Source organism: Thunnus maccoyii, chromosome 7 (genome assembly GCF_910596095.1).
Source record: "Thunnus maccoyii chromosome 7, fThuMac1.1, whole genome shotgun sequence".
Lineage (NCBI taxonomy): Eukaryota > Metazoa > Chordata > Actinopteri > Scombriformes > Scombridae > Thunnus > Thunnus maccoyii.
In genome coordinates, this window is record NC_056539.1 from 30819210 (window position 1) to 30836532 (window position 17323).

At 39.5% G+C, this 17323-nt stretch overlaps 1 protein-coding gene across 4 annotated transcripts in view; it reads right to left on the bottom strand.

The window, feature by feature from the left end:
- Positions 1-772: 772 nt before the first annotated feature.
- Positions 773-17323, bottom strand: part of LOC121900990 (tensin-3-like) — a 59904-nt gene continuing 43353 nt past the window's right edge. For 3 of the 4 annotated variants that reach the window (XM_042417593.1, XM_042417595.1, XM_042417596.1), the window contains 11 exons: positions 11752-11908; positions 9790-10244; positions 8540-8623; positions 8268-8399; positions 7368-7460; positions 6587-6664; positions 5709-5786; positions 5336-5504; positions 5149-5217; positions 4273-4302; positions 773-3429 (listed from right to left, as the gene is read on the bottom strand). In XM_042417593.1, coding sequence (XP_042273527.1) covers positions 3288-3429; positions 4273-4302; positions 5149-5217; positions 5336-5504; positions 5709-5786; positions 6587-6664; positions 7368-7460; positions 8268-8399; positions 8540-8623; positions 9790-10244; positions 11752-11908 — 1487 coding nt within the window. In that variant the 3' untranslated portion in view covers positions 773-3287. The remainder of the gene's footprint in view (positions 3430-4272; positions 4303-5148; positions 5218-5335; positions 5505-5708; positions 5787-6586; positions 6665-7367; positions 7461-8267; positions 8400-8539; positions 8624-9789; positions 10245-11751; positions 11909-17323) is intronic. The other variant, XM_042417594.1, reaches the window with a different exon arrangement.

Here is a 17323-nt window from a genome sequence, read left to right on the forward strand (position 1 = left end):
CAGGAAGTGCAGCAGGAAGTGCAAGCAGAGGTCCAGCTAGGGGACAAAATGGCGGCAGGTGACTCAGCAGAGAGGGGACAGGAGCCAAACTGAGGGCTGCTCCTGTGAGCAGACTCTCTCTCCAGCCTTTCTGAGCAAACTCAGAGCTTCTATCAACCCCGAAAATCTCTGAAGCGCTGAAAAGAGGAGACAACTCCCCCTCCGAAAGAGCCTCTTTCTCATCGACTAACCGCTCTTCCGCACTTTGCCTCCTTTTTTTTTTTTTTTTTTACACACTGTGTTAAATTTCTATTCTTTCTCATCCTTTTACCTTTTGACGGCCTTCTTTGTGTGCAGGCTGTGGGAAAGTTTCCCGTAATGGTGAGGTCATCCACCACCGACACCCCCCCCCACCACCACCACCTCCGTCACCCCCACCCCCCACGCAGACACACACACACACACCATCACTATACCCCCCACCCTCCACGCTGTCCCTCTTTCTCCTGGCCAGGCCGGGACTGCAGGACTGTGATGCGTCCTCACATCTCTGTCCCACTTCCAGTTCCTCCATGCTCTCCGCAGAGACCAGGATCCTGAATAGAGCCTCATTCAAACCTGATATCTGATGATCTGGCCTGTAAAAGTCTCAGCCAGGACACAGAGGACGGAGACAGACAGCCGTCAGCGGATCTACGAGGCACCTGGAGGCTCGTTAAAACCAAAGCGTCCTGTCATGTGTCCACCCTGAGATGTTCTTTCTCTTTCTCAAACACACACACAAGCTCGGACGCACTTTGACATCGTTGAGTTTATTCAAGAGGGTGTTTTCTTGCTTCATGTGTGGACCTGCTCTGATTAATCTGCAACTGTTTCTTCGTATAAAACCAGTGTGTTTACGACAGGAGAGAAAAGCTGAAAAATCAAACAAATATTCCATCCTAAAGATGAATTTTTTGTCAAATACCATAAAGTTCTGTACACGCTCCACTCATCCATACTGGGATCCAGCACGCAGTGTGAAATTTGGTGGCCAATTACTGCCATCTATTGGCAAACCTGGGAACTATACTTTTGATTTTAAAGGGTCAGTTCACACAAATTAGAAAAGAAAGTCATATTTTCTCACTTAACTCTGGTGGTATCTAGACATGGAGATAGTTTTGGCCTCCATCTAAATATAATGGAGGTAAGTGGAATTTCATTGGTGTACAAAGATGCACTGAACATACAGTATAGTATATTTAAAGCAATAATCAGTATTTTTATGTACATAAATGATCAAATGAGTAAATGAGTCACTGGTAGAGGCAAACCTACAGTGAAATAAGTGTGTTTTATTCTATTTTGGATCATTGTTTTGGTTTTTCCGGCCTGCACCTCCACTGTAATCGACCTCTTTTCCAGCTGCAGCAGGCAGCCTTTTAATACAGGCTGTGATAAACCCGCTGTATGCAGCCATCCCAGCACCAAACAGCAGCCAGACAAAGTTAGGCTCATGACGGGAACGGTGCAGAGGCAAATTAGGTTTACGTGGCCAACATGAAGCCAGAGGGAAGGAAAACACCAAGAGAATATATATATAAAAAAAACCCTGACACAGCCAGCTCTTTTGACGATAATGTAGTTCGGTTTATCACAAAAGACGGCACTGGCAATTCTTCATGGTTAAAAAAAAACACCAGAAGATGGAAAAGGCTGTGGGTGCAAAAAATCTTGTTGTCCCACACAGAAATGTGAGAATATAATCTGGTCAGAGAGCTGACGGACCATGACGGCCAGTTTCAGCCATTCTGTTGTAAAAGAGTAGACCTCTTATTACCAAAGTGTACATAGGATGTTGGTATTTTAGCTGGTGAAAAAAAAAAGCGCAGCCAGACATTTTTCCTCAGGAGCTGGTGGAGACCAAACCACAGGCTAAAAGGAGGGTGAATATTGGATTTACAATCATCAAATGGCCAGAAAAATGAACGTTAATGTTACTCTTTGTCTACTGTAAATAGACAACCATTTGCAGATAACTGTCCGCCATAAAAGGTGATAAGGTTTGTTTTCAGCTTGTTCAGCTGCCCCCAAGTGACCCAAAAACATCAGTTAATGCAGTAAATGACATCTTACAGGGGTTTGAGTGTCATTCACCTCCATTGTAGTGGACTCGAGGCAGAAATCTAAGAGATAGATATTTCAAAACCTGCATAGATACAATCTAAACTGTCTAAACTATAGATACCACTGGAGTTAAGTGAGAAAATGTATTGTTGTGTAAATTGGGTGAACAAAACCTTACAGATGTGGACTATAGTTCAGACATAACTGTGTTTTTATCTCTAATTAAATTCAGAGTGACTCTTTTCATGGCACAATAACTGTACAGGAACCTATACTGGTGTTACTGGTAAAGGAAAATATTAACAACTATATTAGTAATATAACAAGTATGTAGTATCTTACAACCACGCGAAAAACTATATCAAATTCTTCCCACAATAATACAATATGTGACATAATTGCATAAATTCTGAGGTACACTGACTTTTAACCTTAATGTACAGTATGTGTTAATATACAAAAATATATGACAAGTATATTTAGGGGGGAAAAAAAACAAAAACTTTTACACATCTGTAAAAAGGGATAAATACTTTGAGCAATATATAAACACATGGGCAGTACAAGGCGACCACATGATTGGCTTTGTCATGTGACAGTATGGTTGGTTTTGACATATATATAAAAATAGGTTTGTGGTCTGATTTACACATTTCAACCAATGTGGAAAAAGAATTCTAATCATACCTTGAAATATATGTTGATCTGCAGAATTATCTCCAGGTTTTTATCAGAAGTAAGTGTGTTATTTTTTGCCAGCTGTGACTGCCAGCAACAAGCGAAGTCAATGTGATACATTTAGAATACGTTTGACAATACAGGTCTGATAAAGTAGTCATAAAGTGAGAAAATCCAATTTACAGACTAGATCCTCTGTGAAAAAGTGTCAATGATTTTATACATATTTTATAAAAAGCTCCAGAGTAGTTGCAGCCTCCTGTTGATGAGTTGCAGAACTTTATACACGACAGTCTCGACTCCCCCTGGTGGCAGCATCCTGCAGTGCAGTCAGTACAAAATGCACACACGCTTATTTTCTGCAGGATCAACTCAACCAAGGACCAGGTGCTGGAGTGTTTTTAGTTTTTTTGGCTCTTGGTGGTCCACATTCATATTTATATGAAGTCGGGGTTGGAAGCTGATCCCTCCCCACCCCCCCTCCCAGTCCAGGTTCCTCGCTCAGCAGTGAGTTCTCCTTATTACTTCTTGTGTGACCCGATCATGACCTTTGAGACAAAGTTGACGATAGCGCTCGCCGGCTGCTCGGGGTCGTGCTCGGCAAACAGATGACACATGTTTTCGGTCTCGCTCTGAGACTTCCTGGCTACAAATCCGAAGATCCTGCAGGAAAGGGATGGAGATAAACAGGGATATTTATATGTAGAGGTTGATTCTCTTACTAAATTAAAACGACACCCAAAATCTGTCCTTGAGTCCCTGATTATCAACTACCCCTCCCTCCCTCTGCAGGTTTGAAACATGGCTGGAAAAGGTTTGTAGACTCTGGTGTACTTGAATTTTCTTAAACTTATCTCAAATACCCAGAAACTACTCCTAATCCACTTCTGTGCTGCCCATCTGTATGCTCAGTATGTTACTAACACTCAAATATAACAAATACCTTCATTTAAATGCTCAAAATGTTTCCTTCAACAGGGATTTAAAGCTTCCAGGAGGGTTACACCATGTAAGCACTGCCATATTTTATAGTGTTTGGTACGCAGGGAGCATACAGATGCACAACAGAGAAGCTTATTCTGTTGTAGAACTGGTTTGAGAGGTTTCTGTGGATGTTTTGATACTTTCTCTACTGTGAAACGTTTTCGGCACTGGAATCTATTGTGACTGACATGATAAACCTTTCAAGCTGATACTCAGAGAAAGATTTTAGGTGATGAGTCACTTTAAGGCTATGCACAGTCTGGTTCATGAAACATATTTGTTGTTCAGACCTTTGTCTCTTTGTCAAATATAAAATGACAATATACCCATTTCCAAACTGTAACATGTGGCAGGTCACAGCCTCTGACGGTCTTATGGTCTTCCTGAGACCTCTGACCAGACTCCAGACATTAAATGAATACAAAACATCATCACGAGACAAAAAGAGAAGTAAAGGATAATAGGAAACATTGAGAAACTGGTGCAGTGAAAGAAACAAAACATGAATAAAAAGGGACTTACTTTGCAGTGGAACTGCTGCCTCTCGTCCATCTGTTTGTGACAGAACGACACGATATCACACTATTACTGTCTGTTACTACATTCATTTGTATATAATATTATACCTCAATATGTCATTCAATATAAATGTACAAATAACAGCCTCTCTTCTGACTACATTCTGATAATAACACTTAAAACACTACTTAAACCACTTATGTGACTTATCAATAATAATTGTAATATTATGTAATCACCTTATGTAATATGTAAATGCCGTATATGCATTATGACCTTTTTGTGGTATGTTTGAAAAGAGACTGCATGAAAACCTCAGAATCTAAAGTTATATGTACTTATAAAAGGAATTTCAGAAACAACAGTATGTTTTAGTGAATTTTGCATGAAAGACAAAGCACTGTAACACCATGACAGACAGACAGACATGAATGTTGAGTAGTTTTGTTTTTTCATTGATTCCTTGATTCCAAATTATTTTTTTGTTTTTTTCCCCTCATACAGCAAATATCTTTAGTTTTCAACAATTTTATAGGTCCAAAAATAGTTTTTTATCATATGCAACACCTTTTTTTTCTGTAAATAGTCGCTTGTAGGACTGGCTTATTTTACAGAAAAAGCCAAAACTTTTGAAAGCACAAATCAACTTTGAGTTGTCCTGCAAAATTTTATGCCTTTAGAAACACAATTTAAATCATAATAGTCATGAGAATGACTCAGAATGCAACCAACCAGGATTTAATTATCGTTCAAAAATGATGGAGCCCTTCAGCCTCTCAGTAGGATTGTTTATTACTGTGTGTGTTTTCATGTGGATTTTTAAAATTAAAATATCAATTAAGAATATTGTGCAGCTGAGGTGGAGACACGTGTACTCACTTCCTGCCCTGTGGGTCCAGAGAACAGAAGATGACTGTATTGACTGCGTAATGTCTCCTGAAGAACAACCTGCAGGAACAAACAGACATGAAGCTGAAACAGAGTCCGTGTGAACATGAACATGTGGATTCCTGTGAGATCACATCTGGATCCGTGTGTTTGGGCTGCACGTGCAGGGAAAACTCACTTCCTCTGGTTGTCTGTGAGCGTGATGCCCTGCGCCGACACCTTGAAGTGGACGACGGTGGAGGCCGGCGGAGGGTCCATGGCGAGCGTCAGCGTGGTCGCCTTCTGAACCGCCTGGTGTCCCGTCAGAGACTCCAGCGCCACAGAGCCGAGGTACCACACGTTACACGCTAACAGACACAGAAATTAAAGGAGTAGTTAGCCACAAAATCAAGATATTATCAACTGAGATGGAAATGAACAGACTGTTGTGAAATTTGTGTTTTGATACAAACTTCAGTTGAGTTTTTAAGTGATGCAGGTTGTGTGCAGATAATAGCTTAATTAGTTTTACACATGCAGGGTTAATTAAGAATACACAGATTTCGTTGTACCTGCTCCCTGTTTGAGAAGTTCAGCTGCTGAGTTTGTCGCCGTCTGTGCAGAAGAGTCGGTCAGATCCTCCACCGGGTCTGGAAGCAAACACACTTCAGAGTTCACTGATCAAGACGTGTACAAACTGCATCTATGCAGTGAGTAGTTGCAGGCAAACATCCATGCACACACATGCAAGTAAAGCTGGGAAGTGCTAACGAATTCCAGAAGTAGTTCCAATTTAGTTTCAGTTTTAAAACATTTCTCAATATCTTTTTTTTTATTGAATCTAGTGTATAAAGAAACGTCATTGAAGAGAGACTTTGGCCTCTTATTGGTTACAATTGATGAGGTTGACATATAAAAACATACAGGACAAATAGGAAACATATTTTTCACATTAGAAAAATATGTTATTGAAATCCATCATTTTTAAGACCTCTGATTCAGGGTTGGTATTGGTTTAAGTTATTTTATAACAAGGCCAATATTATATTGCTGTTTGGTTACTAAAACTGTGATTACAATTTTTAAAAGTAATTAAGTTATATCAGTTTTTTCTACAAAAACTTAAATAAACTCAAATGCATCAGTCCATAGTGTATAAACACAAGCTACTGCTCAAGAATTTTGCCTAAAAAGAGTATAAAACTAACCTTAAGGGATAATTCAACAGAGTTCAGTGCAAAGAAATGTAAAGAATTAAATCTAAACCTCAAGATTTAGTGTCAACTTTCGGTTGCAGTTGCTCCTCGAAATGTAATAATTAAGGTTTGATACTCTGCTCTACTTCTGTTACTGTTTCAAGCCTTACGCGAAAATTGCCCTGCATCAGTATCACACACACACACACACACACACACACACACACACACACACACACACACACACAGCCTACCTTTATCAGGCAGGATGAGTTTACAGGGCAGAGCCAGAGGGGTGATGGAGTGCTGACACACCAGAGCTGTGAGACTCCCTGCAAGGAAAAATAAAAAAATAAATTCATAATTAACATTTTATAAATAGACCCATTAAGACTCATTATACTGTATGTGAGGAATAACAGAGCCAGCTGCACCTCATCGTACTGACCAGTAGAGGGCAGCAGAGGAGATACATTTAAACCCTGAGATACAGAGGTGTAATAACCCCACTGAGTCCATCCTAGTGGACTATTGACAGATGAAGACGTTCATTTATTCCATATTTTTTTGAGTTAATAGTAATTTAGTTGAGTCTTGAGTCCATTTTGCACTACTCTCTACTTATACTGCACTACAATTTCACTCCACTCCATTTATCTGACTTGTATCTAGACACATGACTTTGCAGATGAAGATTTTACATACAAAACATGAGATAAAAGAGATTATTTTTAAAGTATGCATTGCTGTGGATTAAACTACCCAATAAAGGAGTCTGACCTTACAACCCTGCAGCTGCTATGACTGCTTAAATGAAAATGAACACAATGATTATTTAATTTTAACTACTTTAACATCTTATTATTGTGACTTTTAAGATGTGAATGTTTTCTCTCAGGGTTGCATAGATACACCACACAAGGTCAGTTAATATCTGACACTATCCGATATAACCACATTTAGATATTAGATAAAACAAAAGCAAACAGGCAGAAAGTATCCAGGAAACACTGAATACAGCAGCAGTGTTCTCACCAAAGTAGGGCTCGTTGGGGCAGCCTTTGAGACGAACTCCTTTCTGTGTGCACTCTATCAGGAAGTGTCTCACCAGCTCATTGGACAGATCTACTGCAGACACACAAAGAGCTACTTCAGTACACATAGTTAATAGTTAAGCTGGAAGAGAGAACTTTTTGGAACTTTGACACAACAAAAAAAATACGTCTATGTATTAAATAATCCTGCTAAATGAGCCCTTATATCAGCAGCTGGGAAGTTTAATTAATAACATTGTATTGCATGAAAATCACCACTGAATGTGATTTATACATTTAGCGAAATAAAATGCAGTCTTGAAGGACGGGTTCACTGTTTCAAGTGTGTCTTAAAACATCAGTCAGGAGCCCTTCCTGACCATTAGAAGACCCCTTCATAATGCACTTACAATGGAAGTGATAGAGGACAAAATCCACAGTCCTCCTTCTGTGCTAAAATGTATTTAAAAGTTTATCTGAAGCTAATATAAGTAGATATCTTTCAACGTTACAGTCTTTTTAGTGCCCTCTTTTTGTTACTATACTTCCACCTGCAGCTCAACAGGGAAACACTGTCCAAGGAAACACAAAGAGGGAATTTGATGCTAAAAAGACTGTAAATGTGTCAGATATCCACTTGATATGACTAACTCAGACTGCTGAAGCTGAATATAAGCTGACACATCAACTTTTAAATGCATTTTGGCCTCCATCACTTACATTGAAAGCACATTTGAAGGGGATATTTTAATATCCAGTATGAACAGGAAGAATGATTACAGCAAGGAAAACCTCTTTCACCGTTCATATGGACACTTGACTTGGAAATGTGTGAACCCATCACTTAATATCCAGGAAAAACAGAGCACTTTGTTAAACTCTTTTTGCATTCTGAACGTACCTTTCTTACTCTGCTGCATCACAGATGGAGGGGGTGTGGCCACCTTCATAGCCAATCCGTACGCCCCGCGGAATGAATGACTGTCTCTCACAATGAAAGAACCTGGCTCTTTGTCCTTTAACACTGCGATGGCTGTGCAATAGATGAAGACAAAGATAAGCTAAAGTTAGAATCATCATGTTCATACTGTATATGGAGACAAGCTTTGCACAAGACTGTATTATCTGCTTGGACATGGCTGTTAGATTCTCCGGTCCAAGACCAATGTTTACCTTGGTCTCTGGAAATGTCGGGCTTGTACCAGAACTTGGAAGTGTCCTGAACAAACTTCACAGTGTCCTGCTTACTGCCAAACTCTGCAAGAAACAGATTAAAGCTCTCTGTTAGGTTTTAGTCTGGCTTCATCCCAAATATGACAAGGCAGCAGAAAGAAAAATAAAGTGAAAAAGAATCGGTTAAAGGGTCAGTGCACCCAAATTACAAAACTATATTTTTCTCACTCAGTACTAATAGTATCTAGACATGCACAGTTTTTGTTTTATTGCTATTTCTGCCTCCTATACAGGAAGTCAATGGATTTTTTTGTGGTGTTCAAAGCAGCGGAATTTAAAAAAACAAAATAAATCAACAGCAGGGGATGTTTCAGCTCCACAGACCTCACAGTGAGCAGTTTTCATATGAAATGTCTCAAAATATTATTGAAATATTAAAACTTTTTTTGTCAAAATATTACATAACTTTTCTTATGACTTGAAATATATCAACCTTTCAAGTGAATTAGTCCTTGGTAGCAAGTGGCAAAAGTTTTAGTGTTTGTGATTATTGCGGCCCAGAATGACTGAAGTTGTACCCATTTATCAAAAGACATTTGAAAAAATTTGCAACGATCCTGTGAAATTTTGGCATGTGTTGCCTGTGCAGCCAGTAAGTTAAAAGTACTTCTGTGTTTATGCCTATAAGGTCATGTCTACAAGGTAACCTTAGTGACGAGCAGCGCTGCCAACAAAATCTATGAGCCAAAGTTTAGTTTTATCTTAGAGGTGGTCCAGTTTTGATCAATGGTCGATTGAGGAAGTTTGGGTGGAGTGATACGTTGCAAGTTCCAGGGAAAGAAAGCTTTTTTTATTTGGCTTTTGGCATAAACATGGTCCAGAACTGGATTATTTTCAAGGTCAAGTTTGCAGATTGGGAAAATTGGGAAGCGTTCTTAAAGTCTTAGTGTGCAGTATTTCTGTGAAAAATATTGGGGATTTGAAAAAGTTGCAGCTCTCATAAACATTTCAGGGCTTAGCTGAATTAGCATTAATTGTAATTGCCACCTAACTTGCCCAGGAAGTTCAATTTTTTTGTACAAATAGAATAAATCCACGACAACTCCATCTGTATCTTAAGATCAAACTACTATTTCCAATGTCATGAAGAATGGCTGATCATATATAAGAGGTAGATGGAATAAAGTGAATCTGTAAGTGCCACAGATACATAACGAGACCTCATTCTTGGACTATCTGGGACTGTATACCTGCTCCGGGCGACGAGGCCCCACTGAGTCCTCTGAGGGGGTCAGGGGTCATGGAGTATGTGAATGGGATGCTGAGACTGCTGCCACTGTGAGGGCTGGAAAATCCGCTTAGAGAAGGGGAGCGGGAGCCAAGATCTCCCCCCTCACCCACTCTCCTCTTCTCAGGCAGCAGCGGAGGGAGGCCCCCGTCTCCCCCGAGGCTCAGACCCCCGAGACCTTCCATGGCCTCCAGCAGGCTGTGGTCCAGGCCTCCGTTCCCCAACAACAACGAGGACAAGTCTGTGCTGTCTGTCTCCCTGTGGACCCCTGGACCCCCACCCAGGCTTTTCGGGACCCCCCGGGGAGAACTGTGGGCATTGGGAGTGCTGAGGGAGAGAGGAGGTGAGGGCTGAGGGGGGATCGGGGAGTTCTGGGAGTTTGGAGTCCGGTCATGCCACGCTGGAGGCGGAGTGGAGCTGCAGAGGAGAAGGAGAGCGGGTTAGAAGTGGAAACAAAGACTTAAGAGTGTCGATTTAATCAGTGTTGTTATCATCAGGTACAGTATGTTTCCAAAAGTTTAAACAAGATAAATGAAGCATTAAAACAAACAGCATGTAGCCAAACAACTGTTTCACTTTGCAGTCAATGCCTGTAGCATTTTATGTTTCAAATTCAAACCACTGCTGCAAAAATGTTTGTGACTGAGTCCTTAAAATCTTATTTCCACAAAACATGTAAAAAAAAAACAGCAAGAACTTGTTTCTAATGGAAATCAGCAGGTTAAAGATATTTTCTAAAATCATGTTTTATTTTTCAATTCTGGTGCATTAAGCCTCTTTATTCTGTCTTGTTTCAAGACATAGACATTGGAATTAAATATGAAATATGGACAGGAATGACTTGATACTTTCTGTAGTATACAGTAGAATTTGAAGCGCATTTTTTAGTCTCAAAACAGTACAGAATGGTGAGCAAAATATTATTTACTTGTCAAACCACTCAACCACAGGGACAAACTGGAAAAACAAATTGGTTGAAAAACAAACAGGTCAGTACTCTCTGGTGCACAAACTATGGAACTGGGACGACGTTTCTTAACAACCTAAAACATACAGTGACTTTAGAATTTCTGTCACTTCTTGTTACTTATTGGCCAACAGATATGAAAAAAAAGAGATGTTGTTTCTAATAAAGTTACACAAATAGGGATGATGGTATCTTATGGCATTTGTTAATACTAGCGTCAATATGATATTTGAGCTTTGGTATCGATACCAAAACAATACTCGTTTTGACATGTTAGATTGAGAAATATGAACATGTCTCTCTACAAAAAGAAGCCAAACATCTCAAATATTAAATGTTGGTTTAACACCCTCAGCTGAACAAGAACTTAAATGAATCTAAATAAAACAAAGCTGGCAGTCTGTTTTAAATTCAGAGAATAACCTTTGAATACTTGACAGTTTTCGATACTCGGATACTGCAAAGTGTAAATGTCAGAAAATATTGAAAAATGCCAATGATTATTCCCTGAAGCTCAAGATAACAGATAAAGATGACTTGTTTGTCTGACCAACAGTCAAAAACCCAAAGATGTAGAGTTTACTATCATGGAAAAACTGCGAAAACTAGCAAATATTCACATTTGGGAAACTACTACTAGTGAATTTTGGGCATTTTTTTGCTTAAAAGTGACTTAAATGATTAATCAGTTATCAAAATTGTTGCCAATTATTAGTAGTTTGATTAGTTAATTGCAGAAAATGTCTGCAATCAACTAATTAACCAATCATTTCAGGTCTAGAGTACTACCAGGTGGGGGTCAATAGGGGCCCAAAAACAAACTTTTGCCCCGGGGCCCACAGAAGGTTAATCCAACAATGGTAAGAATGCAACATGTGGTGTCTTGGACAGGCCAATACACTGTACGCTATTGGATAGTCACTGAAAACACACCAGGTATGTGTGGGGTGTGGGTACCTGTCTGTGTGTGGGAGGGGGCTGCCTGATGACACGGAGCACATGGAGCCAAAGATCCTTTGACAGGAAGCAGGATTGACTGACACTTCTGATCTGAACAACTCTCCTTCTGTGGAGCCGCTGGCGTGGTTCATGCTGTCCAGGAAACTCCGGGAATCTGCCAGAAAAAAAAACAAACCCATCAGTCAGTCCTCTTTTACTACACATGGCTCTGATATAAAACACTGAAGCACTGTACCGTAAAAATTGGCAGGATGTGTAACAGTTCCATAAACTGTAATAACTGTCTACCTGCTAACTGCTACTCACTGGTGTTCATGTTTGCTGTCGTTGGGACTCTATGTTTGATTGGATTATACAGCTGTCGACATGTAAAAGTAGAGAAGAAACACACCTGTCATGTTTGACAGAAATTAGGTTTGTTTAACCTTTATTTGTCCAGGAAATGATTCCTGCATTAGTGGGCTTTTTGAATTTTTTTGCACTGTAAAACCAGTTTTCTAGCTATATTTTTTGTAATTGTCAACAAATCCATGAAACAACTAAATATATTACATCTTCCCCATCCTGTCTTTGGCCCTCGGATTCTATTTTTAGAAACACATCACAAATATATAGTGTGAATTGTTAAAAAAAACAGCTCTATATTTCCTTTTTGGACAACAATGGAGCTCTATGGCACAGAGGAATATGATATTTCAGGTTTTAGATTTGTTTGTATATCAATTCATTATTGGTTTTGTTTTTTTCATGGGATTTGTTGACAATAATACAAATATAGAATATCTCTAAGTGTATCCAAACCATGTTTCTCCTAGGATGAAGCAAGAGAAAAGCTAGCTTAGCTTTGCATAAAACCTGGATCAGGGTGAAACAGATAGCATGGCTCTGTCCAAAAATACACCTACCAGCACCTCTAAAGCTAATAACTTATTCACATGTATCTTGTTTGTTTAAATCAGGTTAGATTTGGTGTATTTTTTAAACTTTAGACAGAGCCACGCTGTTTCCCCCCGTTTCCAGTCTCTATGCTAAGCTAAGCTAACAGCCCCCTGGCCCAAGCTCTGTACTTAAAGGAACAGTTCAACATTTGGGGGAGTAGGTTTATTTGATATCTTGCCAAGAGTTAAATGAGATTGATAACACTCATATTTGTACAGTAAATATGTAACTACTACTGCCAGCACCCAATTAGCTTAGCTTGGCACAAAGACTGGAAGCAGGAGGAAACAGCTAGCATGACTCTGTCCAAAGGTAATGAAATCCGTGTACCAGCACCTCTACAACTCACTAATTGACATGTTATATTTCAGTTCTTTTTAAAGCCTGAGCCACGCTTGTTGTTTCACCATCCTTCCAGTCTTTATGCTAAGCTAAGCTAACAGCCCCCTGGCCCAAGCTCTGTACTTAAAGGAACAGTTCAACATTTGGGGTAGTAGGTTTATTTGATCTCTTGCCAAGAGTTAGATGAGATTGATAACACTCATATTTGTACAGTAAATCTGTAACTACTACTGCCAGCAGCCAATTAGCTTAGCTTAGCACAAAGACTAGAAGCAAGAGGAAACAGCTAGCATGACTCTGTCCAAGGGTAATGAAATCCGCCTACCAGCACCTCTAAAACTCACTAGTTGACATGTTATATTTCATTTCTTTTTAAAGCCTAAGCCATGCTAGCTGTTTCACCATCCTTCCAGTTTTTATGCTAAGCTAAGCTAACTCGCTACTGGCTGTAGCCCCATATTTACTGCACAAACACAAGAGTGGTATCAATCTTCTCATCTAATTCCCAACAAGAAAGCAAATATGCACATTTCTTAAACTATTTCTTTAATCTAATATTGTAAACTGTACAACCAGCTTTGGCAGAACTCTTACTTCTATATAACCATGCCAGATAAAGTGAGTTTGAACTAAAAATTTGAGTGAAGCAGAGATTGACAGCGTACAAGAGAAGCAGAGGTGTGTGTGTGTGTGTGTGTGATGTCGGAGCGAGGGCACTCCAAACATCCCGACATGACATCCTGACATTCTGACAACACAGTGTGTCATTCAGCAAACCGAGGGCAGGCCTCCTCAGGCCACAGACAGGCCTGTGAAGTACGATGAGTCACCGTGAAAAGAGTCAATCATTATAAAGAGCTCCTTGTTCGGCCGGTTGCCCTCCCCTCCCCTCCTTCCTCTCTTCCGCTCCTTCCCTCCATTCAAGGACTCTGAGATGGAGGAATTTGGACTCAACCGCCAGCTTTGTTTGCGCTCATATTGGACAAGCTGCATCATCTCAAGTGGATTATATAACTGACCGCACATGTGTCATTAATGAATTTGAAGAATGCTTGAATGAGTGCATGATGCACCAGCAACACACACACACACACACACACACACACACACATATTAAGTGCAAATGTGCACGTAGCCTTCTATCCGACAGTTTAAACAGTAACCACAAAGTAATGCCAGCAAACTTAAATGTCCAGTCGGATGTGTGAAAGAAAGTGATGGAAAACACATTTACTCAAGTCCTGTACTACAGTTTTTAGTTACTTGTAATTGTACTTGAGTAAAGTAATTCTTATTATATTCTACTTTACACTTCTACTTCTCTACATTTCAGAAGGAAATATTACTGTATTTATCTGTAAAGTTTGCAGATTCAGAGATTTAAATCACAAAACATATGTTCGTCTTATAAAATATGATGCATTGTAAAAGACTGAACTAGCAAAGAGTAGTAAACAAGTAGTAAAAGTACCATCTACAACATACATACTACATAATGCTGCTTACATGTTAATGTTTCAGTAATAAGAATAATGCAATAACATAAAACATAACAACATAATGCTGCAACATGAGTACTTTTTATTCTGAAATATAAGTATATTGTACTGATAATACTTCTTTACTTCTTTCCAGAAAATCTTGAATGTAATGAAGTATTTTTACATTCTTTACACTGTGGTATTCCTACTATTATTTTAGTAAAGTATCTGAATGCTTCTCCCACCACTGGTGACAGGTTTTTGGTTTAACATGACTTTTCCCATGGCAGAAGGTCTCCCCCCCACAAACTGCTATAGTGTCTACATTATGTACGGTGTATCAAATATCCATAAGTGTGAACATACTGGCAGCTGCTCTGAGCAGAACTCAATTTATTACTGATTGTTAGATTTGTGTGTTCAGTGTCAGTCTGTCTGTTTATACCTGTTTGCATGATACTGACGGATATATTACTGACTGAAAGTATAAAATAAATAGATGCATGAAGTCAGATACTGTACTAAAGAGGAACTTGTACTTCTATTTTGCAAGAATGTCTACTTTTCCTGCACAACATGCTTGTTTCTATCTTATAGATGATTTCAATTCTAAATATATTTTATGCTGTTGCTTTTTGTGTGTGATTGTACTTTGCTGATGTTTTATATATGTGATTGTATGCTCTCTGTCTCTATCTCATAGCTTGAAATGTGCAAATAAAATGATTACTACTATGCCAGATTTCACATACAAAACGTACTATAAGCTCATAAAATATGTTGTAAAGGTGTCAAACAGTATCTAAAGATGGACACACCTTCATACAATTCAGAATATATACTTAAATTTTGCTGCTTTGCATAAAACTTTAAATTTTGAAAGCAGGATTTAACTTGTAATGGAGTACTTTTACCTGAATAAAGGATCTTTCACCACTGTGTGTCTGTATCAGGCAATAAAACATAAATAATAATGAAAATATACCACGACAGATATCATAATTATACCATGATAATGAAAATTGAGTGTTTTATTTGTCTGTTAGAACTGTCATTTATTTTAGAAATGATCAACTGTAAGTTTTTGTACATTTCTGAACTTTAGCAATGATTTTCTCTCCCTGTTTGACATTTGCACTTGAAACAAAAGACTGATTATCATAATCTTGCAGGGAGGCTTTCAATGATCCACCTGCTGTAAAAATAAACGCTGGAAGAATGATATTAAAGAAATAAATCATCCATCTATTAACCCACTAATCTATTCATACCAGTTATATTCTGTTAAAGGCTGCAAAGGGACTGAAATTATTCTGCCAAAATGCTGCATGTCGACTTGTTGACGTGTCAAACTCGACACTCACCTTGAACTTTTAGGTTAAAAGGTCAAGAGCTTAGAGCGAGTAATGTGGTCCTCTGCTTGTAATTAGACAAACCACTTCTAGTACAAACACATGCACACACACACGTTACGAAAGATCAGATATTCAAATGTTCTAGTTGTTGATGCTTGAAGGAAACAAACACAAAAACAAACTGAGGGGAATGCACTGAGGGCCGCAGGATTCCTCAAACATTCCCACAGTCACTGTCAGTTTCTTTCTCTCGGGGATGATTCCCGGAGAGCTGGCGACCTTCGTCTCTCCCTTTTCCCACGGCTGTTTCTCCTCACTGTGGTTTGACACATCTGCTGCTACACAGCTCATCCCAGCTTATCCAGATAATTACAGAACAGCCAAAACTGCGGCAACGCTGGCTGACCCCACCCTGACCTCTGACCTTCCGACCGGGCTCTGCTCTGTAGGGCTTCCCCGGTCGTTATTACACCCGAACACACCTTTCACCTCCTGTATCCATGCTACGCGGTATCCATAGCTACTCACTTTCAGCTAGACATGCAGTCTGTGCCCAGTGTGAAGCAGATGCGGTTCATTTCTAAACGCCAAAGATCAGACTTGAATTTTTCCCCCATATTTGCTCTAAATTAAAACATTTTTGCACAGAAGGAGGACTGTGGATTTTTGCCCCCATCACTTACATTGACAGTGCATGATAAGGGATCTTCTAATGGCCAGTATAAACAGGAGGAATGATTACAGCAAGAAAAACATGTGTCAGTGTTCATTTGGGCACCTGACTGTTGTTTTGAGACAGATTTGAAACATTGTGAACCGGTCCTTTAATATCTCCATCCTCTCTGATGTTTTCTGCCATACTTGAGATTCTTTCATCCAACTACCGGTTCAGTTGGATCAGATAACAGTGTTTACGTAACTTCAGGAATTCAGAGATGAGCAAAATGAACTCCCTTAATTGTTATCTGCAGGACAATTACTGGCGTCATAACTTCCACCTTGCATCAGCGTCTGAATCCTGTTGGATGAGCTTTTGTTGAGGTTTAATTTAGTTAAACACTTGCTGCACGATCAATGAATTACTCATCAGGGGAGGGCAACTTGTCAAACTTTTGGTGTGAAAGCCCCGTAAGTTTAGTTTAATATATTGTCACTAAAAACATACCCTAACATACAGTCCAAACACCTGACAGACTTTACCATCATGTTGAAACTTTCGGGTGTATCTATATTTTCTGGAATATGTGGAGTTTGTTTTGCTCAACAGTGTCCATTTGTCCATTGTTTTCTCCTCAGTTGCGCAGCTCTGAGTGAGCACAAAGCCTGCTTAGTTTGGGTCGGACCGTGCAAAACCAATTCCAGATGGCACAGACCCATGTGGGCACGACTGCCAACCTCCACCAGCCAACAGCCTACAACACACACACACACACACAAACACACATTTCCCTG